This window comes from Ovis aries, chromosome 2, assembly GCF_016772045.2.
Source record: "Ovis aries strain OAR_USU_Benz2616 breed Rambouillet chromosome 2, ARS-UI_Ramb_v3.0, whole genome shotgun sequence".
NCBI lineage: Eukaryota > Metazoa > Chordata > Mammalia > Artiodactyla > Bovidae > Ovis > Ovis aries.
Genome location: NC_056055.1, coordinates 243059136 through 243082196, shown reverse-complemented (window position 1 = coordinate 243082196; position 23061 = coordinate 243059136). Strand labels below are relative to the sequence as shown.

At 53.0% G+C, this 23061-nt stretch overlaps 1 protein-coding gene and 1 long non-coding RNA gene across 2 annotated transcripts; one reads left to right on the top strand and one right to left on the bottom strand.

Annotated features, from left to right (window-relative positions):
* Window positions 1-236: 236 nt before the first annotated feature.
* E2F2 (E2F transcription factor 2) lies at window positions 237-22860 on the bottom strand. The gene is made up of 7 exons (XM_027965537.3): window positions 22208-22860; window positions 16768-16873; window positions 14428-14647; window positions 13446-13604; window positions 11990-12104; window positions 10020-10212; window positions 237-3470 (listed from the first exon to the last, which is right to left on the bottom strand). The coding sequence occupies exons 1-7, from the start codon at window positions 22454-22456 to the stop codon at window positions 3202-3204; spliced, it is 1311 nt and encodes a 436-aa protein (XP_027821338.1). The 5' UTR covers window positions 22457-22860; the 3' UTR covers window positions 237-3201.
* Window positions 16419-20930, top strand: LOC121818781 (uncharacterized). The gene is made up of 2 exons (XR_006058893.1): window positions 16419-16535; window positions 18838-20930. It is a non-coding gene; the product is annotated as an uncharacterized LOC121818781 (long non-coding RNA).
* Window positions 22861-23061: the final 201 nt, after the last annotated feature.

Sequence of the window (23061 nt, the reverse complement as noted above, 5' to 3'; positions counted from 1 at the left end):
CTGAAATAGCTCAGGTGAGAGGTGGTGGAGGCAACATAGGGCAGGGGTTCACATTTTAGATCTGGGTGCTGCACACTTTAGTGTCTTAGTGGGGACATTTCAGGCATGGTACTAAGCCAGTGGAGAAAAGGGAGGCTGTTCTGCGGGGCTGGATCAGCCAGTTGGTCAGAAAGTCCCCACCCCCGACCAGACCCACCCTTGGTAACGACCTGCAGAAAGCACAAGAGACAAGGGGCCAAGGTTTGTCATTTAATGCCCAACCATCACAATATGAGGTTTTACATGGTGCTCGTCAAGGCAGGACCAGAAACCAGGCTGGAGGTAAGTGACCCGCATGGAATCCCAGCACAGGGACCAGGTTCCCTCTAGACACTGGTGTCCAAGGCTCCACCCAGGAGCCAGCAGGCTGGCCGGGTTTCTGCTCATCAAGGGCCCCAAGAATGAGGCGGGGACTTCAGGACACAGTGACGAGAACCAGAAATCTGCTTGCAAACAACCCCGAAAGGCTTTCATTTCAAATGCTTTAAGCCACACCATGCTCGGACACAGGAACACCCAAACTCTTTCACTAAAAACTAAACACAGCACAGAACTGAGACTGAACACCTGGAAAGGAGAAATGAAGTCAAACCCACACAACAGCCAGTTTTAATGCGCTGTACCTTCCTCTTCTTCCCTGTGGCCGCGCTGCTCAGACCACAGTGTGGCTGTGGAGAAGGGAGGCTATGCTGGTTTTAAGAAATGTCCTCAAATCTCCGAACTCTATCAGACAACTTAATGCTACTGGGTTCCCAGCAGCCCCTGCGCCTTAGATGCCCCTGGGGGCACAAGTGACGGGGGCACGGCGGGGGTAGGCTGCCAGAGGGACTGGGAGATTTCCTGGCAGAAATAAAGTACCTCAGAAAGAAACTGGCTTTTCTTCTACCCTGGTTTTAAAGTTTATTGGGCCCCTAAAGGGAATTCCACTCAAAATGCTTTTTAATGCACTTAATGGAACTTGGGAGGTTTCAGGCGTCACTGGCAAGAAAGAGGCACGAAGTTGTTTCCTGCATGGAACCCGAGGCTTGGCCCGGGTGGTCCAGGCCCTGAGCCAGGCCGGGTGTGGAGAGGTTGGGATGGGAGGGGGCAGAGGCAGCTGCTCTAGATACAGGCCATGGGCCCAAGGGGCAGCCCCTCTGTCTGGCCCTGTGGCTAGGCTTTTGGGGAATGAGCTTCAATTCTGGCTGGACTTTGCCATAAGATTCATTCCCGGTGGGTCCTGCCAGCCTCTCCTTTTTTTCTGATTTAATTCTAGGAGAAAGCTCCAGCCAGCGCCCCAGGCGTGGAAGGCAAAGGTCTCTGTCCTCAAAGATGGCACATGGCTAAACCACCTCACAAGAGCCATGACGTCTCCAGCCCCACGCGCTCCAAACCAGGTCCTTCCCTCCACCCAAGGGCCCAGGGGCAGTCTCTTGGCCCTGGGCATGATGGGCTTCCAAACTGCCTTTTGCTGAGACCCTTGTGAGTATCAGGAGAGAGGAGACGAAATGCACCTCTGTAAAAGGCAAACAATTAGTCCTGTTATAGACTGGGGCAGCTGGGACCATTCCTGAGAGGGTACCGACTTGAGGACCAGGAAGCTGAGCCGATGACAAGGCCTGACTGTCCCCAGCTGGGCATTAGCTCACATTGGACCCCACCCCCAAAGAAGCCCACCTCCCAAACTTCAGATGCCAGTAGGTCAGCTCAGGAGCAACCCCACTGAGCCGACTTCATATTTGAAACCAACTTAATGCTACAAACTTAAAAAACAAGAAAGTGCTGCCCTGCTGAGTCCCTGAGGAAACCTAGCTGCCCAAGGGTGGGTGTTGGGTCTCAGACTACCACCACCCCGGGCTGCCTCTCTCCAGAAGGCACAGCCTGGCTTTGGCCCAGAGCACCCCCACCCCGAGTTGGGTGGGGAGGAGAGCTGATTCCTTGCTACCCAGCTGGGCTATATGGACAACGTGGGATGGTCCAGCCTCTGGGGGATGGGGAAGAGGTCAAAAGACCAGCTTATTAATAGGACCCCAAGCCTGAAGAGGTAATCTGAGCACATCTCCCCATTGGTTAGCTGCCAGTGTCTGGTCTGCAATGAAGACCCTTCCCTGTCACCTTTTCAACGTCCTGTGACAAAAGGAGCCAACGTGCCATCAAACCATGGTCACTTCTGTCCCTAGGTGGGTCTGTGTGAGAGCTGGGGGCAAGGGGAGGTCCTTAAAGAATCACCCCCTTCCACGAATGTGCCAAAAAAAAAAAAAAAAAAAAAGCTTCCTGGGATGGGGAGGCCCATACCAGCAGCTGCCATACCAGCAGCTACGGCAAGAGGTACTTTCTGGCAGTTTCTTCCTTTAATCTCACCCTTGTCTTCAGTGAGGCTGCCTCTGCCTCCCAGGTCTTCAGTGTTAAACAGCCCCCTGTCCCAGAGAGAGGCAACCACAGAGCAAAGGAGCCTACAGCAACGTCCCTCGCTTCCACGTTCCTGCCCCTGTTTCCCCAGGAGCTCTTCTGGGCTTAAGCCCCTGGGAACCCCAGCTCTGGGACACAGAACAGGAATCCAGCGGCTCCCTCTCGCTGGAGTGAGGAGGCCGAAGTGCAACTGGCGTTCCAGAAGACTGGACGGGCCCTCGGGCCCAGCCCGCTGTGTTGGGGGCAGCTGGGGATTTGGCCTGGGCCCCTGGAAGCCCCAGCCTGCCCTTGGACAGCAGACGGCGCTGGGCCTGTCTGAGGAGCAGTCTTACTAGAAACTAGAAACACCTCCCTGCTAAAACTCAGGGAGGGCAGACAAACAAAACTCAACCTGCAATAAATACAAAGGCATTAAGTGCTTCTCGATAAACTGAGGGTTCTAGTGGCCCCTCAAAAAGGCAGTCGCCAGGCCTCTCCTTAGACCCAGTCCCCTCCTCTAGAGCCCTTCAGGCGAGAGGTCAGAGATCAGGAAGCTCACTAGGCCTTCCCAGGCCCGGCTTCCACGAGGAAGGACAGGGCCCCACCCCTGCTGGGCTCCTACCCGGTATCCTTCACCTCCCCCAGGACAGCATCGACTGGCAGGTGGGTAGGAAAGGAAAGGGGAGGAGGGAACCCTTCCATCCTGAGGGCAGCACCTCATGTCTCACATCCTGTGAGGAGGTAGAAACGGGCCGGGCTGCCCCGGGTCGGGTGGAGGGTGCAGGCAGCGCCAATTCAGTTAATCAGCAGGTCCCCGAGATCATAGGTGTCGAAGAGGTCGCTGATGCCCTCCCCGCCGTCCAGGCCCCACAGGTAGTCATCCTGGTCTAAGGGCGGGGAGAAGCTGATCAGAGGGGAGCTGCCGGGCAGCGTCGGGGACAGGAACTGGTCCTCAGTCTGCTGCAGCAGTGGGTGCGGCAGCTCCAGCATGTTCTCCGTGGCCTCCAGGGGGACAAGGGGAGGCGGGGGTGGTGGCAGGACCTGCGGGGACGTCAGTGCTGGCTCTGCAGGCAGACAGACAGACAGGGTTACGCCCGGTCCCCCCAGAGCCGCCGGTCAGACCTCTGGGAACAAGAACTGCCTCCAGTTCCCTGGGCGGCTATGAACCCTGTCTCTTCCATCCTGGCCCTCGCCCGAAGGCACAGGACACCTCCCTTTCCCACCCCAGTTCCAGCAGCAACCCCCTTCACCCGCACTCTCTCCCCTCCCCTCTCCTGTCTCCACACACACCCCCAGCTTCTGCCCCAACCCTCCCCACTGTCACCATCAAGGCCCGCTCCCCTGAAGTCATCCACTGTTCTCTTTCTTTCTGCATCCACCCCTCTCACTCTCCTAGGTCTTTCCTGTCGACGCACAGACATCCTTTAATAATTCTTATCTTTAAAGAGCATTCCTCCTCTGACCTCATGACTCTCTCCAATTACCAGCCCATTATACTGCTCCCTTTCGCAGTGAAGTTTCTCAAGAGTTACCCATGGGACTTTCCTGGTGGTCCAGTGGCTAAGACATTGTGCTCCCGATGCGGGATGCTGGGGTTCAACCCCCGGTCAGGGAACTAGATCTTACACGCCGCAACCAAGAGTTTACATGTTGCAACTAAAGATCTCGCATGCCGTAACTCATACCTGGTGCGGCCAAAAAAAAGTTTCCCGTGTTCACTCCCTACTTCCCCACCACTGTTCATGCTTCAGCCCACTCCAACCTGGGGTCTGTCCCCACCACGCCACTGAGCCAGGGCCCTCTGTGTTGCTAAATCCAGTGGTCGGTTCTCTGACCTCATCCTGTTTGACCTTCCAGCAGAATCGCACGCAGTCATTCACAACCTTCTGGAAACATGTTCTTCCCTTGGCTTCAGAGGTACTAGATTCTCCTGCTTTTCTTTCTACTGCTTTGGCTTCTTCTCCTTGATCTCCTTTCCTCTTCCCAACTTCTAAACCCTGAAGCCCAGAGGCTCCATCCTCCGATTCTTCTCTCCTTTGGTTTCACTCAAACCCAGGTAATCTTAGCCAGCCCATGGCTTTATACTTGTCTCCAGACCTGCTGCTCCCAAGTGGATGCCTCCAGCCTGGCCGCCACTTCCAGGCTCTGGGTTCCTGCTTCATCTCTACTTGGTGTTTACACGACATCAGAGCTCAGCATGTCAAAACCACACTCCCGGTTTAGTTCAGTTCAGTTGCTCAGTCATGTCTGACTCTTTGCGACCCCGTGGACTGCAGCACACCAGGCCTCCCTGTCCATCACCAACTCCCGGAGTTTATTGAAACTTATGTCCATTGAGTTGGTGATGCCATCCAACCATCTCATCCTCTGTCGTCCCCTTCTCCTCCGGCTTTCAATCTTTCCCAGCATCGGGGTCTTTTCCAGTGAGTCAGTTCTTCACATCAGGTGGCCAATGTATTGGAGTTTCAGCTTCATTTTCAGTCATTCCAATGAATATTCAGGACTGATTTACTTTAAGATAGACTGGTTGGATCTCCTTGTACTCAAGGGACTCTCATGAGTCTTCAACACCACAGTTCAAAGGCATAAATTCTTTGGCTCTCAGCTTTCCTTATAGTCCAACTCCCCAAATCTCGGTCTTCCCCCATCATGTTCAGTGAACCCACACCCACTTAGTTGGGCTTCCCTGATAGCTCAGTTGGTAAGGAATCCACCTGCAATGTGGGAGACGTGGGTTTGATCCCTTGGTTGGGAAGATCCCCTGGAGAAGGGAAAAGGCTACCCATTCTGGTATTCTGGCCTGGAGAATTCCGTGGACTGTATAGTCCATGGGGTCGCAAAGAGTCAGACATGACTGAGTGACTTTTACTTTCAGCTACTTAGTTGGGCTTAGGCCAAGAGGCCCAAGAATCATCTGAAATCCTGCCATTTCCCCTGAATCTAACCCAGCAGCAAGTCTGGTCATCTCCACAACCAAGTCAACCCTCCAAGCTGCCCACTGGCTCTTCAGTCCTGCTGCTGCGGTCTGGGGCTCACCCCCTCGTCTCTCACTCAGGCCCCTGCCAGGGCCGCCTCACCCGTCTTCTTGCTTCAACTCTTGGCCCTCAGTCTATGCTCTGACTTAAAAATGGGTTAGAGGGACTTCCCTGGTGGTCCAGTGGTTAAGAATCCACGCTTCCAGAGCAAGGGTCTGGGTTCAGTCCCTGGTCAGGGAACTAAGATCCCATATGCTGTGTGGTACCACCAAAAAATTGTTTGTTTCTTTTTAAAAGACTTAGAATAAAATCCAAGTTCCCACCAGAACTGAATAGGCTCTGTACAATCTCATCCCTGCCTCCCTTTCTGTTCTCTCTCCGCACTACCCTCCACAGCTCATGCCCACCTCTCCAGACACGCCGGCCATCACCTCCTCTTCAGCATACCCAGCTCATTTCCACTTAGATGTAAGGAGGTGATTCCCTACACAGGCATGTGGAGCAGGGCACTGGAAATCCCCTGCCAAATATACCCTGACACCCAGAATCTCACCACCCGAATCGGTCCTTACCAACCAAGCATTGTTTTGAAAATACAACCATGCTGGTGCGCCAGACTGCCTGATCAACCTCCGAGCTAGGTGACTTCCTGGGTGGCCCAGAGGTTAAGCATCTGCCTTGCAAGGCAGGGGATGCAGGTTTGATCCCTGGTTGGGGAACAAAGATCCCACATGCCGTGGGGCAATTAAGCCCGCACACAGCAACTACTGAGCCTGCGTGCTGCAATGAAAGATCTCTCATATGATGCAACGAAGACCCTGCATGTCTAAACTAAGGCCTGATGCAGCCAAATAAATACTTTTTAAAATGGGTGGAAGGAAAATAAAATAAAAGTCATGAAACATCCCTAGAATTACAAAAAACGAACAGCATACACACACAAACCTCAAGCTAGCTGTGTAATTGTGTGGACGAATGACAGCACTCACAGGCCTCAGTTTCCTCATCCCTAAAACGGGAATGACAATACCTGCCTCTGGTTGTTGAGAGGCTTAAATGCTAAGTGAGGCTAAAAAGAGCTGGTCTGCAGGCTGCCCTTCTGAAAAATAAAAATAGATTCCGATTACTGAGGGCTTGCTTCTCAGGTGGCTCAGTGGTAAAGAATCCACCTGTCAATGAAGGAGATGCAGGTTCAATCCCCGGGTCAGGAAGATCCCCAGGGGGAGGAAACGGCAGTCCACTCCAGTATTCTTGCCTAGAGAATTCCATGGACATAGGAGCCTGGCGGGCTACAGTCCACGGGGTCCCAAAGAGTTGCACATGACTAAAGAACCACCACCGAGGGCTTGCCAGACCCAGCTCTCCTCTCAAGGAGAGGCCTGTTCACCTCCTCAGACACTCAAGTAGCCCCAAGGGAGGTACTGTTATGATGTCTATTTATAGATGAGGAAACTGAAGCTCAAAGAAGCCAATCAAATGTAGCATTTGCATGAAAAAAAAAAGAGTTTGTTTAGCACACTGCAGAGGCCTGCAGGTGTTAAGAGGAAAAGACTGGAGGCTCAGACTCTAGCCCCTCTCACCGGCTACAGGACTCGGCACCTCGGTTTTCCCACCCAGAAAAATAAGGACCCACCTCCCTGAGCTGCGGAAGCAGTAACCGAGCTGTCACATGTGAGAGGTTCAACCCCAGGTCAGACTCCTCTCATCCATCCACCCACCAACCCGCCCACCCATCCATTTCCTCTCTCTCACTCCCTCTTTCTCTCTCGCTGTTTATTACATCCGGAAGAGAACTGCTCCTTATAACATCTGCGCCTCCACTGCACCCTGAATGGCTCGTATCCACTTAAATATCTCCAAACCCATACACAGTAGGTGTTTAGTTCACATAAATTTTTAAAAAGTCACATTCACGCTGTATCCTTGCCTGAAACGCACCCAAACATCACGAGGGAGATTTAGTGTCTCTGTTTTAGAAACGTGGAAACAGAGGCTCGGAGGAGTTAAAACAGCTCTCCCACAGTCACCCCATCATAGAAGGGGAAGCGCAGACTGAAACCCAAGCCTCCCAACTTCAGCTCGGGCACCCTCAGCCACATGTAGGTTTAAGTCAGAATGTCACAGCCTGGAGGGATGTTCAATGACCCAGGTTCTAACCCTCCCGTTACAGATGAAGGAAAAAAGTTCCCAAAGTGTTAGTGATTTCCCTGGTGGTTCCAGAACTGGGAAAGCATCCCTTCCCAGGATGGGAACCTGGGTCCCAAGACTGCAGTGACTTCCTCTTTGGACCTGGCCCTTGGACCACAGGATGACCCTGCTTCAAGCCAGAACATGGAGCATGTGCGTGTGTGTGTGTATACTTTCTGGAAGACTTCTCTTCTCAGCAGGGATATCACTAAGAGGCCATGTGACAAGGGTGGAGGGGGGCAGCAAGGGCACAGGCCCTGGTACAGAGCTGGCCCCTCCACCGGCTCTTCTGTAAACCTCTCGTCCTTTGGGGCCTCAGGCTCTTGACTTGTACAAGTGAGGTGAAAACCTCACCCTGGTTTCTGCATTCAGGTCCACCACCTCTGCCCAAGGTCTCAGATGAAAACTGAAGGTTCTAACTCTGGAGAGCCACGCACATGTTGACAGTGGGGTGAAAGAGCAGCGGAGGAGGAGGGAACAGGGCGGGGCCCCGGTCTGGACTGGCAGATAGGCACTGGGAGGTGCCCAGAGGGACAGATGGCTGACGCAGGGAGAGCCTTGGTCCCCGGACCAGGCCAGGACACAGCAGAGATCACTAGAGAAGAACTGGAAGTCTGGGCTCTTGTCTAGGCCCTGCTGCTATCTTGCTGTGTGACTGCAGGAAAGTCACTTGCCCTCTCTGGGCTTCAGTTTATTTGTGTATAAGATGAAGCGCTGAGTTAAAACAGGGGTCAACAAACTTCTGTAAAGGGGCCAGATAGTATTTTAGGCTTTGCAGGACATGTATGGACTCTGCCACACACTCATCACTTGCCCTACCCCGAACCCTCAACTCTGTAAAACTATGAAAACCATTCTCAGCTTATGGGTCATATAAAAACAGGTCAGATTTGCTTTGCAGGCAATAGTTTTGTTAACCCTTGAGTTAAAGAAATGGAATCCAATCTGTGTTCTGTAGATACCTGCTCCCATCTACCACACACACAAAAAAGCCTCTTTCAGGGGATTCCCTGGCAGTTAAGAGGTGAGGACTCAGAACTTTCACTGTCATAGCCTGGGTTCAATCCCTGGTTGGGGAACTAAGATCTCACAAGCCACACGGCCACACACACACACACACAAGCCTTTTCCACCAGACCAGCTCTAGCTTTGCATTTGTTTAAACACCAGGGTTCTATTTAGGGGAATTCTGCTGCTAAGAAAACACGAGCCTTGCAGAGGCTCCCATTTCTACTCCTACCCAACTCCCAGTCTCCCCAGGAAGCCCTCAGGGACTCTCCCACTTCCTTACTTCTTGGCAACAGCCTCATTCTACCTCCGGCCAGGCGTAGACAGCTTTTAGCTGTACCACCCACCTCCCAGCCACCGTCCTTGATTTGTTCTGTGCCTGGTGGAGAGATTCCTGGGCTATGAGTGTGGAGACCAAGGTTCAAGATACAGCTCCACTGCCTTCCAGCTGGGAGGCCTTGGGCAGGTCACATCAGCTCTGTTTCAGTTTATTTATCTCTAAACTGGGAACAATAAAAACCACCTCAAGAACTGATGTGAGGAGTTATGTGATAATGGATGTCCTTGATACATGGTTGTGGTTCAAAAAACCTTCGTTATTATCTCCTAAGAAAGTGTTCAGAACTTCCCTGGCGGTCCAGTGGCTAAGAATCCACCTGCCAATGCAGGAGGGTTCAGTCCCTGGTCTGGGAAGATCCTACCTGCCACAGAGCAACTACTCCTGTGCACCACAGCAACTGAGTCCATTGTTGAGCCTTCCTTGGAAAACCTACAGTTTCCATTCACTAAGGGCTGATTGAGTGTCAAGGAGCTTTTCTATTGGTTGTTACAGAAGTAGCAGGACTAACGGCAGAAACCACCATAACGATAATAATAGGTAATTATTATTGCTATTAATAACAATATTGCCAGTTATCACCAGGCATTGTTCTAAATGCTTTACCTATATACATATTTTTTGGCTGCACCTTGCAGTATGCCAGGATCTCGAGTCCCCCAACCAAGATTCAAACCTGTGTCCCCTGAATTGGAAGCTTGATGTCTTAACCATTGGACCACCAGGAAAGCCCCCACCTTACTTATATTTATTAACTCATTCAATTTTCACAACCTGTGAAGTAGATCCTATTAATTACTATGCCCAAGTTACAGATGAGGAGATTAAGACAAAGAAAGGTTAAGTGACCTGTCCAAGATCATACGGCTGGTAAGTGGAAGAGCTAGGATTCGAACACAGGCCCTCCTCTGCCCAGAGCCACGTCAGTCTTCCCATTGAGACAAGGAACATGCGTGTGCTTTATAAAGTGTAACGTGCAATGCACACATGTGGGGGAGGATTCTCTCCCCTGATGGTGGGTAGAAGGTAGGTATCCCACAATTGCTGATACGGAAAAGGAAGACTCGAAGGCCGGTGCCCTCCCCATCTCCCGCCCCTTGTCTCACCTGAGGATGCCATGGGTTCCGTGATCCCAGGGTCGCTGTTGCTGCTGGGCTGGGTGGAGTCAGGGCTGGGGCTGAGGGCGGAAGTGGAGGGAAGGGGCTCCCTGGCAGGACTGTGGGGCTCCTGCACCTCTTCTGGGCACAGGTAAACCTCGATGGGCCCCTGGGTGCTCTTCAGATGTATCTGCAGGTTTTCCTGCAGAAGGGAGAGAACCCAGGTCATGGGTCTGGGCACCAGAGCACTTACTCATGGCTCAGCATGTGTGGACGGACACATGAGGCTCTCAATGTCCATGCGAGCTCGCAGCCCCTGAGCTGGGTGCTGGGCCTGCCCCATGTGGCCTGTGGCAGACATCTGTCTGGGCCCAAGACCTCCCCGACCCCTTCTTTTAGGGAGAAATCTTTGATTTTCCTTAGAGAAACCACTCCTTGCCTACTCTCAGGCCTGAGCTGGTATCATAAAAGCTGTCTTTGCCACTGCAAGTGGAGAGCTGGCCCGGAGTATGGCAGAGTGAGAGACGGAGTGCGTGAGGCCAACTTGAAGTCCCAGTTTGAGCACCTGAATCCAGCCTTGCCTGCAATCCCCAAATCTTCCCCTGGACCCATCACTTGGTTCCCCCGGGGTGCCCCTCACTGAAGCAGGTTGGACGAGGTTTTCTGTTATTTGTAACCAAGAGACTGATACTTGGCCTTCCCACCCTTGCTTCCTGGCTGCCTCAACCAACGTAAGCCACAGCTGCTAACACAGCTGCTGCTCCTGACGGCATCCAGATGTCCACGCCTGCGCCCAGGCAGCCCCTCTGCCTGCCCCCACTTCTCCTGGCAAAGACCCTATTCATTCTTTAGGACTCAATTTTCCTGTCATCACCTGTGGGCCCTTCTTCCAACTCTTCCTCCAGGCCCTCAAAGCAAATGACAGCATCACTGCTTGCTTGGCTGGCTCTTTTCCCCACTAAGTCCTGAGATTTTTCAAAGTGAGGGCAGGGCCCTTATTTATCTGAATGCTTTTCTGCTAAACAGATTATGTCCTGAGCCCTTATTAGACTCTGGGTTGGGAGTACAACACGGGTGGAACATGGTTTTGTGGAGGTTACCCTCTAATAGAGGAAGCAGCACATAATTATGTAATCGCCGATACATCCTGGCCAACGGAGGTTAAATGTGATGGAGAAGGGCAGGTGGTTATGAAGCTGGGGAGTAATCAAGGAAGGCTTCCTGAGGAGGTGACGTTCACGTTTCGACCTGCAGGATGAACAGCAGTAAAGCAGGCAGAGAGGGACTTCCCTGATGGTCCAGTGGTTAAGAATCTGCTTTCCAGTGCAGGGAATGAGGGTTCAAGGAACCTGGTTGGGGAACTAAGAGTCCACATGCTGCAGGGCAACTAAGCCCACGTGCCCTAGAGCTCACGAGCTGCAACTACCAAGCCCACACACTCTGGGGTAGGCGCCACAACTAGAGAACCCGTGTGCTGCAGCTAAAACCCAAATAGAAATAATGAGGCCAAGAGAGGGAACAGCATGCCAGAAGGCCTCATACTGGGGTTGAGCTTAGAGTGGTGTGGGAACCGCAGGCAGGTCAGTGTGGCCGAAGTAAAGACAGGTCAGGAGCAGCACAGAGAGGAGGCTGGAGGGGTCAGAGCTCAGACGGTCCCATAAGGTGTGTAAAGAATGCTGGCCTTTAACCTAGGAGAGCACAGTTAACATGGAAGGACCATTGTGAGTACCGACAGCGCTGTGTGTGGGCAGGGCTGGTGGGAGGCGGAGAGAAACCGGGAACTGAGAGATTTCTCAGGCCGGTACCTGATGCCCTTGCCAGCTTCTGCCTCTTCTGCCCCAGCTCGGAGACCATCAGTCTTCCCAGGGCCACCAGCATGGCCCTGGGAAGCTTGGGCCTGGGCAGTTCTGGGGACAGAACCCGCAGGGCTGCCTGGAATGTCCCTGGCCCTGCTCTCCACCCAACACTTCCCCTCTCACCTCACTCCTGTCAGGCACCTCCAGTCTCGTCTGCGGAGGGGCCTTGACCGCAATCACCGTCTGCTCCTTAAAGTTGCCCACAGCACGGATGTCCTGGTACGTCACATAGGCCAGTGTAGGGGCAGGGGAGTCAAGAGAAGTGACTGTTGGCTCGAAATTCAAATTCCCAGCTTGCCCAGAAGGGATCTAAACCCACTTCTCAAAACCTCTAACCATCTCCAAACTATAATCTGTTATTTTAATATCATAAGCTACATTGAATCCCTTGAGATATAGGGGTATAAATCATTTTTTTAATAATCTGCCTTAGGGGTTTCCCTGGCAGTCCAGTGGTTAAGACTGCACTTCGAACTAAGATCCCACTTGCCACGTGGCATGACCAAAAAAATAAATGGTGCCTTATATCAGCTTTTTACATAAAGGCTTCAACTGTTAAGGTAGATTATAAGCTCTGTCTTATTTCTTTATATTTCTCACAATGCCTCCCATCCTTCCAAAAATATAAAGTCAGATCCAAATGCCAATTAGATGGGCAAACCATTTGGGGAAAGAGTATGTAAAGCCATTGCAAAATTTATGCTCTTTGACCTCATTGATTCAATCCTAGGAATCTAACCCAAGGAAATAAGTTAAAAAAAAAAAACTCAGGAAAAGGTTCTATCTATAAAGATATTCATAACAATGTTTCTTTACAGATGCAGAAATCTAGAACTGATCTCATTGCCATTCTAGGCCTTGTCAACAAATCACAGTGGGCTGAGTAGGACATTCTCAAGCCATTTAAAATGCAAGGTTAAACCATATGAAACTGCTGTTTTTTATAGCTTAAAAAATGGTCCAATACCAATTTCAAGTGAATCAACCAAAATAATTAGAAAGGACGTATAACAACATAAAAACCACCTATGGTAATATACTAAGTAGAGAAAAAAAATGAAAGTGAAGTCGCTTAGTCATGTCCAACTCTTTGTGACCCCATGGACTGTAGCCTACTCGGATCCTTCATCCATGGGGTTTTCTAGGCAAGAGTACTGGAGTGGGTTGCCATTTCCTTCTCCAGGGGATCTTCCTGACCCAGGGATCGAACCTGGGTCTGCTGCACTGCAGACAGACGCTTTGCCGTCTGAGCCACCAGGGAAGCCAAGTGGAGAAAAGTAGGATATATTAAAATACTGTGTACAGTAGGCACACATTGTATTTATTTTTCTCCATATATTATGTTTTCTCCATTTTCCAGATTTACGGAAATGTACTTGTCTTTTTTTTTTTAATCATAAGAAAGTAACTTTAATAGACCCAAGAGGAAAAACCACCAAGGAAGTCTTTCTTCAGTGATATGCCAGACCCCTGGGATACATCAGCCCCTGCAGAGAGGTTCTGCATCAGCTCTAGGTGGTTATGAGCATGCCACAGGCCCCCTGCCCCCAGACCCCTTCTTCCCAACCAAGGAGGATATCTCTTGTTGGCCTTGTCCTCTGTCAGGTGCTTGAAGTTCAGAGAGCAGCTGTGGATGAGCTGGTCCAGGGCCTGCTCCATGCTCATCAGCTCCTTCAGCTCCTGCCCCAACTGCTGCTGCTTCCCAGGCCGCGTGGGGTCTTCAAACAGTCCCCTGCCTCTGGGGACAGAACAGCCACCCCACCCAACAGTGTCAGTCTCAGTCTCCACCCAGGGACCCCCACCCCAGGGCTGCTGTGCAAAGCCGCCCAGGCGGTGCAGGCGGAACTCCAGGAAGAGGCCGTTCACAGGGTCTATGAAGGTGCCCCCTGGCTTGTAAAGATCAGTGGTCCTGCCTAGCTCCCAGGGAACTGCCAGGGATTGAAACTTGAGTTTTGGGGATTGGGCTAGGGAAAAGAAACAAGTCAGGGCCTGACTCCACTTTTGAGGGGCGGAGGCTTTCAATGTTACCCACCCCATGCCGCAGGCTGCTCCAAATGGCAGGGAGCTGCAGTGACCTCACTCCTGACTCCTCTGCCTGCGTTCTCTTAAGAGCTCATGCCAGGGGTTACAGATCTGTTCTATAAGACCTTGTAGAAGTGAGGGATGGAGTCCTTATCTCAGCTGAAAGGAGTCTAGGTTACTACTGCTCAGTATCCCACAGGACTGTCCTAAATTAGAAATATTGGGACCCCTGGCTTAAAAAGATCTAGGGTGCTCTTAGCCTCTACACGCTCTGGATATCACTCTCTGCTCCCGCATGCTCTCCTCGTTTTATTCTAGCATATACACCTGCTCTTCCATCCCCTTCTTAAATACACTGGCTCCACCCCCAGCATGTAAGCTCATTGGATGTTGCCCTGGAATTCCCCTGCCAGCGCGTGTGCCCATTGGATGCTGCTCTCAGGCCCGCCTCCCACATTGCAACCTGCGGCTATTGCCCCTGGCCCCGCCCACTACACCTGCACTCACTGGTGCCGCCTGCCCCAGGCCCAGGCACTCACACCCACTGGATGTTGTTCTTGGCCTTCTTGCGGATGAGCTGGATGCCCTCCAGCACGTTGGTGATGTCGTAGATGCGTCGCTTCTGCACGTCCAGCACCTCAGCAGCCCAGTTCAGGTCCAGAACCCCATCCTCAGACTCACTCAGGAGGTAAATGAATTTCTTGGTGAGCAGCCCCAGCGATGTGTCATAGCGAGTCTTTTCCCCAGGGGACTTGGGGGCTGAGGAGGAAAGGGGCTCAGTCACTGCTCAGAGAGGGGCCCTGGGGACCTTCCTCCATTGACCTGAAGCCACTAAGTCCCACCCTTCACATGAGCACCCACTTCCCAGTTTACAGAGTACTGGGAGGGTGGGAGGGTGGTCATTCACCACCACTGTTCAAATAGGGAATCTGATAAACTAGAGAGGCAAAGTAACTTGCTTCAGGTTTCACAATCATGGAGGCGTTATCAGGGCTGGAAACCAATTATTCTAACTCTTGGTTCACACCTCTCCACCAAAGCTCAGAGCAGCCATACCACCACCAACACCAACAACAAATGCTTACTGCGTGTAGGTCACTGTTCTAGGCACTTCCCATATACAACATATTTAATCCTTACCACACCCTATAGGTTTGGTATGGAAGCATCCCCATTTCACAGATGAGAACACTGAGGCACAGACAGACTAAGTAATTTGCTCAACTCCCTCAACTAGCAAGTGGCCGAGTTGGCACTTAAATCCAGGCAGCCTGGCTCCAGAAGTCTCCTTTCCTAACCACTACCCAATCCTACCAGTTATGTCAGAAATTTGGAATTAGGGTAGGAAGGAAATAACAAGGAGATGTTTATAGACTTGCTTTTTTCTTCGTTTTACTGAGATATAATTGACATCCAACACTGCAGAAGTGTAGACTTGCCTTTTCTTTCTATGTGTCATCCAGTGATTATCTGAGAGGAATCAGTCTTGTTACGTCACATGCAGCTGGTTCACGAAAAAGGTCCCTTTCTTAATGAGGTCGATGTCACAAGACCATACCTCAGCTGCAGCATCTTAAACCACAAGAAGACTTTTGCAATCTAGTGACTTGCAAGTCATATAGCAAGTTAGTGGCTAAACTAGTTCTGGGAAGTGAGTTTTAGAGAGTCTCAGATTCCTCTAGAAGGGGACTTTAGAACCCCTTAATATATAGATCCAACCAGTCCATCCTAAAGAAGATCAGTCCTGGGTGTTCATTGGAAGAACTAATGCTGAAGCTGAAACTCCAATACTTTGGCCACCTCATGCAAAGAGTTGACTCATTGGAAAAGACCCTAATGCTGGGAGGGATTGGGGGCAGGAGGAGAAGGGGACAATAGAGGATGAGATGGCTGGATGGCATCACTGACTCGATGGACATGAGTCTGAGTGAACTCTGGGAGTTGGTGATGGACAGGGAGGCCTGGTGTGCTATGATTCATGAGGTCACAAAGAGTCGGACACGACTGAGCGACTGAACTGAACTGAATATATAGATAGCAAGTATTTGGCACACAGACAGCTTTGTCAATTTTTGCATCCAAGACAGACATTACTAATTTATTGGGACCCTTCAATGAAGAGCTCTGGGAAGCCTCTACTAGTCAACTGAGAGGAAACTTTCTTGCTATTCCTGATCTAGCTGCACCTTGTTTGACAGATGATATGGCTAAGGAGTGACCACTCATGTGCCCTGCCCAGACCTGGAAGTGCCAGACCCTCCATCTTCCAACCCAGTCACATACCTTTTTTTATTAGGTCTCAGTTCCCCCAAATTAGCGTTACTACAATTGTTTAAACTCCCTCTCAAACCAGGATGGTCCTCAGTCACTCAGTCGTGTCTGACTCTTTGCAACCCTGAGGACTGTAGCCGCCAGGCTCCTCAGTCCATGGGATTCTCCAGGCAAGAATACTGGAGTAAGTTCCCATGCCCTCCTCCAGGAGCTCTTCCTGACCCAGGGACTGAACCCACGTCTTCTGTGTCCCAGGTGGATTCTTTCCTGCTGAGACACCCCTGGAAACCCCTCAAGCCAGAATACTGACTGAAAATATCAAGAGGCAGAAACTGGCTTCTGGCCCTGACTCCACTGACTAGCAGTTTGACCTTGGGTAAGTCCCTGAAGCTCTGAGTCTCCAGCTGCCTCATCAGTAAAAGGGGGATAATCAACCTGCCTGGCAGGATCCAGTAAGAAGGTACAGGACACTGCTTTGTAAACCAGAAAGTGCGCTACAAATATCACTCCTAGTGACTTGGCCTGGGCTGCTGCCCTCTGGCCCTCCCCTCTCCACCTTGTCTCCGAGCCTGCCCTTAGATAATACCCCATCGGCGTGGGTATCTTACTTTTGGGGCTGGGGAGGCCATCCACTCTAATGCACTTCCCCTTGGGAGTCCGGAATTCAGGGACCGTGGGCCTCCCGATCCCCTCCAGGTCCAGCTTCCTTTTGGCCTTGGAGAGAGAGAGGAGAGAGAGGCAGAGTTTGAGAAGCATTCCTGCTTTAGCCTTTCCCCAACCTGGGGCCAAAGCCCTAAGGCCGCCAGAAGCCTAAGGCCTCTGCCTCAGTTTACCACCAATCCTGGGGGAAAAAAAATCACTGTACCTGGTAAGGAAATATCAGTGACTTGAAAAGGAAGCTTTCAGGGGAAGGAAGTCCTATTGCTGAGGGGCCTACCACACTCCCATCTTCCGAGGCCCAGGCCCTCAAGGCTACCAAAGCCAGTGTGGGTTTTAATGCAGGGTTCCTTAATAAGAAGCCCCAAGGTCACTTCTGCATCCGTCTCTCCACCCACTCCCGGTATGATACAGGGAGGAAGGAATGGGTGGGGCCTACCCCACATCAGGCTGGGGAGAGCCCCCCTCCCCCCTTGCAGAAGCAGCTGGCCCAGCCAGACCGAGTGCCCATCACAGCCTCACAGCTGGCCCTTTATCAGGGTGGGGCTGGGCATCCGCCCAGGCTCAGGGGACTTCCTGGCTCAGTGCCACACCCCAGGGAGGTGCCCACATGGGGAAGAAGTGCAAACATCCCCCCACCCCCATGTTTGGGCTCCAGCTCAAGGGCCCCGGGAGCCTCCTGAATAGACTCTATTTGCCATTCTTTCTTTGCTGAGCAGGGCAGACAATGAATCCTTCCCCTGTGTCTTAAGGACAAGCAGCTGAGGTCCCCCCTGCTCCCCCCTCCCTGTTCCCGCCAAGCTTGGGAAACACCTGCTGGGGAAATCAAACCACAGACCCATCTGCTCCTCTCCACCCCACTGCCGCCCGGCCTCAATTACGCCCAGAAGCAGTGCTGGCCCGGAAGGGGCCTCTCTCTTCGCGAGGGCTGGGCAGAGGCAGGGTTGGGGCACTGGGGCACAGGTCAGAGATATGGGCTTGGGTCTCCCCACTCCTTCACAGGCTCGCTGTGTGACTTGGGAAACGTTCCACATTTAGGAGCCCCTGTTTCCTCCTCCTAAAATGAGGTAGACGATACCTACCACCGGGGGCTGTCCTAGAGCTTCAAGGACACAGATAACCTTTGTAAAGTGCTCAGCACTCAGTAGGGGTTCAGGCTAATCTCAGCTTCTTTGACAAACTATTCTGGGGGTCGCTGAACCCATTTCCTTCCTCTCCCTTTCCCCCAGTCACCTAGACACCCCTACCCTAGCTAAGACAGAGAGGCCTATTTTAACCTTTGGTGGTGAGGTCATGCTCAACAGGGCTGAGACTTCTAACCGCTGCTGAGCACAGCTGGGCTGACAGGTGTTGGGGGTGATGATGGCTCTTGCTGCTGTCAGCTCCCTTCCCCCTTCTCATGCCTCCTCCAGGAAGTCTTCCTGGACTGATCTGAGGAGCCCCGTTCCTTGGTTTGAGGAGCCTGGATATGATTCTCCTCTCCTCCACCCCCATCCAGACCTGGACATGATCCAAACACCACACCTCTCTGCTTATTTGAATCTCTTGTTGAAGTCTCTCTGAAATATTCCTTTTCTAACCTCCCAGCTGGGGAGATGCTAGATTCTAGGGACGGTAACCTGCTCTAGTCCCATCTTGTCTATAGAAAAAGTCCTAATCATTCACTGAGATCTTCTACCTGCCTTAGACCAAGTCCCAACATTCATCATCTCGCTGAATCTTTTCCATATCGCAAATCCCCATTTTACAGCTGAAGAAAGTGAGACCTGGTGAGTCCAGGGCAAGGAGAGGAAGGGGAGTCACGCTGAGTTCTACCTGAGACAGAGATGGCGCCCAGAGTCTCCCCACCCCCACTCGCCTCCCCCACCCAAAGAAAACCAGCCTCTGCTGAGTTCACAGAACACACCAGGAAGAACCACACGACCTGCAGAGCAAGGAGGGGAGGGCCTTGAACGGAGTACCCGAGCGGGGCCTAGCGCATGCTCACCAGCCCTAACTCATTATGGCAATCTCTCTTCCAGAAGGAGAAGTGGAGACTCAGAGAGGATAAGCCATGTGCCCAAGGCCACACAGAGAGGACAGCCAGAGTTTGAACCCAGGTCTGTCTGACTCCAAAGCCATAGACCAGCTCCAAACCAAACACATTGCCCAAGAACCTGCTGAAATTCAAGTCAAGACCTGGCTGTGTTCATCTGCCCCCATCACTACTTCACACACACACACCGGTCCCCTCCCTTTTCTTCCCCCCTTCACCTGGTTGTGTTCACCTGCCCCCATCACTATTTCACGCACACACATACCGGTCCCTTCCCTTTTCTTCCTCCCCTTCACCCTTATCCTGCACTCTCAGGGTCCCTAAGCAGCAAACTGTGAGTACGTCTCGCTGACACCTTTGAGCACTGCCCAGAGAAAAGTCAGCATGGATGCGCCTGAGCCCGGAAAACAGAAGTGGCAGAGGACAAGCCCAGGAGGATGAGGACCGAGGAGAGGCTGAGTGCAGGCCTTGGAGCCAGAGCCACCTGGGTCCCCATCCAGGCAGACCTCCTGAGCTCCACCGGCAGAATGGGGATGGCTGCTCATCCCCTGTCATCGAGGATCCCGTGAGAGGGCAGCAAAGGGCTTGCACAAGCCGCGGAGCTGTGATCGCTAACCAGGGGCAATAGCGAGGGGAGGGCTCAGAGGCGAGCTCAAAAGCATCGCGGATGTGCCTCAGAGCAAAGGCCAGCTGGGCTCCAACCTGACCCTCTTAGGCAGCCCCTCTGACTTAACCTAAAGGCCTGGTTAAGATTCCAGTCCACACTGGCAACCCCACAGGAGAAGAATGAAGTTCCTTGCTCGGGCAGCCCTAGAGGTGAGAGGGCCAGTGATGCCAGACATCACCCCCAGCAGGTGAGGTAACCCAGGCTCAGAGGAGGGGAGGTGACTTGCCCAAAATCACACGGGGCGTGGAGCCTCGTCTCTCCTGAGTCCCAAGTCCTAAGTTAGACGGTGCGGATAGGAGCTGGTGTTAAGAAGCTGAGAACTTCGCTTCCAGATCCCCCCCAGCCTCCCTATGCCTACATTTCCTCATCGGACCCAGCTTGTAGGGGTGCTCATTAAAATGCTCATTTTCCTTCCTGATTCTCAGAGGAAATTTGGAAAATACAGACAAATGAAAAGCAAAGGAGAAGTCCGCAGGATCCCACCCTTTCCCCAGGCTCCGGCAGCGTGACCCCAAGTGAGGCCATGGGCCTGGCTGGAGCCAGATCACCCCACAGGTGGTGGAAAGAGCTCTAGCCAGGGAGCGAGGAGACCCAGGTGCCTGCCTTCTGTCTGCCACTGAGCTTGTTTTGCCATCCCTGAGCAGTGCCTAAGGTCCCTTTAAACAGCAGCTCCCCAACAAATCCTGCCTCACCCTGCACTTTGCAGCCTGGCCACAAAGCAAGTGGCCACACCCAGGGTTGGGGTTGGAGCTGCTCCTGGTCACACCCTGTGAAAATGAGTAACAGGGGTCCACGGCCTGCCCACAAGGCTTTGGGACACCGGGCAGCCGGGGAATGACCGGAGAGGGGGCTCTGGGCCCCAGAGGCCTTTAGGGTGACCTGAGGCAAAGAGATGCTCCCACGTCTTGGCTTAGGACCTGGACAAGTGACTTCACAACTCAGCTTAGTTTCCTCATCTGTGAGATGCCTCATCCCAGGCATCTTGACCAAGATAACGAATGTGAAGAGTGCCAAGCAGTGCCTGGCACATGAGAGGCATTCAGTAAAAGAGCCATTCTTGCTGTGCTCACTGAGCCCCTCCGGGAGGGAGGTACAGACAGATGCACTCGGCTCCTCTGGGAGGCAAGCGGTTCAAAACCACAGCTGTTACTAAAACTCTGCCGGGTCGCCTGAAAGCAGCTGGCCAGAGGAGAGATTGGCCCACCACTGAGCCCCCTCCCTGGGGGCACCCAGCTCCTAAATCAGGTGGTACTGGAGAAAGTCAAGCAGAGAAGAGACTGTATCTCCCTATATAACTTCAGACAGATTACATTCCCTTTCCAAGCCTCAGTTTCCCCCTGCAACATGGAGCTACTAGGGTACAAAACTGTTTTAGATTGTAAAATACTGATCAAGAGATAGATGCAAAACTCCTGGTTATCCTTGGGTGCTTGAATTGTAAAAATAGGAAAAGCACTTCTGCCTCCTTCCTCCTAATTGGAAAGAATGTACAAGAAGGGGCTCTGAAAGTTGAAAGCCTTGATCATGAGCAAAGCAGGATTCCAGAAGCAGGAAGTGGGGGCTCTGCCTGCAGCCTGGGAGCCTAAGCCTGCTGACTGACACAGGTCTGATCAGTGCCTCTAGATCAGAGGCACTGGGGCAGAGGGGGTTATCAGTTTCTGTACTTGAACTTGATTCACCTCTCGCAAGAAAGCAACCTACAACATCACCATCTTCCCTCCCGGATCCTGCTTCCAAAACCCTGGACCTTGAGCTAGGAGAGAACTGAGGTGAATTAGTTCCCACAGCTACCCGCCCCCCCCACACTAACACACACACAGATTTTCAAGACAAGGAAAATGAAGCCTAGACTCGGGCTAAGACTTGTTCGAGGACACACAGTGAATTAGTGGCAATCAGGATGAGAAACCAGGCTCCCCAACTACCACCCCCACTCCCCAGGGCTCTTCTCACTCCATCCCCACCCTATAGTTGTTTCATTTTGCTTGGGCTCCAGGAATTCCACTCCCACAAAACACACCCTGTGCCTGGTGCCACCACACTTTGGGCCCTCCCTGGCAACAGGCCTGGGGGTTTGAGAAAGGAACACTCCATCTGCAAAGGAACCTCAGAGGGCTGCCCCAACCTTGCACCTGCTACTGGCTGGCTGGGACAGAAGACTGGGCCTGGGGGTGGGGGTGGGGGTGGCACCTAGTGCAGATAATTGGGAAAGAGTTGGCTGGATGGTATATTGAGTCTCAGCCCAGCTGGATCTGAGACCTCCTCCTGTTTTAAAGCCCCCACGGTATCCCCAGGCTCAGCTCGGTGCTTGGACAATAGCAGATACCAAGTACTGGTTTCTGAACCAAACAATGAATGAAAGAATGAATGAAACTGATTCCATAGATTTCCCCAAGGTCACAGGTGCCCCGGGGGTCGTGGATTGGGTCTCCACACTCCTGATCCAGTATTCTTTCTAATCCACTCCAGTGGATGAGCTCATTTCATCCCAAGTCTGAAAAGGAAAGGTTCTTCTCCTCAGATATTGGGGCAATGAGTTGTTCTGGAAGCTGAAAGCAACCCTTCTGCCTCCCCAGACTCGATCTGCCTCACTTAGACTAGGTCCCAGGCGCCCCTCCCGCCTTCCCCACACCCGTAAAAGCAGAGAGGGAAGCGTTGGGTGTGGGTGGGTGGGGGTCCCCAGCATTACCGGCAGCCGGCCAGCCGGCACGCATCGCACAGCTTGACCCTCCGGTCCGTGGGGGGTGGCGTCGAGGCAGGTGCCGGGCGCCGCAGCGGGAGGCACAGTCTGCGGGTACATCTGGGTGTAGTAGGTGGTGGTCGGGCAGAGCTGGGGGCTGCTGAGGCCCGGCGACCACAGCTCCGTGGGGCTCATCGCGGGCAGCCCCTTTGGGGGTGGCCCGGCTGCAGGAGCCAGGGCCCGAGGCCCCCGCAGCATGGCGAGCGCAGCGCCCCCCTTCCCAGCCAGGCCTGGCGCGCCCGCCGGCACCTGCGGGCTTCGGAGCCCGCGGCGGCTCACACCGCCCGCGGCATGGCGCGCAGGCCAGGCAGGGCCGGACCCTCCTCTCCTGGCCCGCAGCCGAGCCGGGCAGCGCTTGGAGATCGCCGCTTGGAGATCGCCCGGCGCCGCCGGCGGCGGCGGCTGCGGCAGGGCCAGGGGCTGCCCCGCCCCTGGGGCGCCAGCGACCTGCGAGGGCCCCGCGCCCCCGAAGGCTTCAGCCCCTGGGGTCCGGCGCACTCCGGGGAGGGGGTCTCTGGGATGCCCACGGGCTCGGCAGAAACAGCGATGCACTCAGATGGGGGAGGGGGACCGATCGCACCGACTCCCTCTCGCCTCGATCTGAAGTCCCTGAGTCTTTCTCCGCTGCTTTTTTTTTTCCCCTTTTTTTTTTTTAGCGCGAAACTGCGTGCCGCGAAATTCGGATCTCCCGCGGAAAATGCCGGGCTCCAATTGGTCGCTGCTACAGGCACAGGCTCCACCCCCCGGAAGGACCAGTCCCTCGAGGTGGTGATTGCAACACAAGCTTGATGCTTAAAGGGGCC

Bases quoted from the DNA above. Each gene is read 5' to 3' on its own strand.
- E2F2 (XM_027965537.3), bottom strand. From the start codon at position 22,456: ATGCTGCGGGGGCCTCGGGCCCTGGCTCCTGCAGCCGGGCCACCCCCA. The intron at 13,605-14,427 runs GTGAGTGCCTGG...TTCTGTCCCCAG, and splicing joins AAGAACAACATCCAGTGGGT to AGGCAGGGGACTGTTTGAAG. The intron at 12,105-13,445 runs ATATCCTCCTTG...CCCTGCCCCTAC, and splicing joins GAGGACAAGGCCAACAAGAG to ACTGGCCTATGTGACGTACC.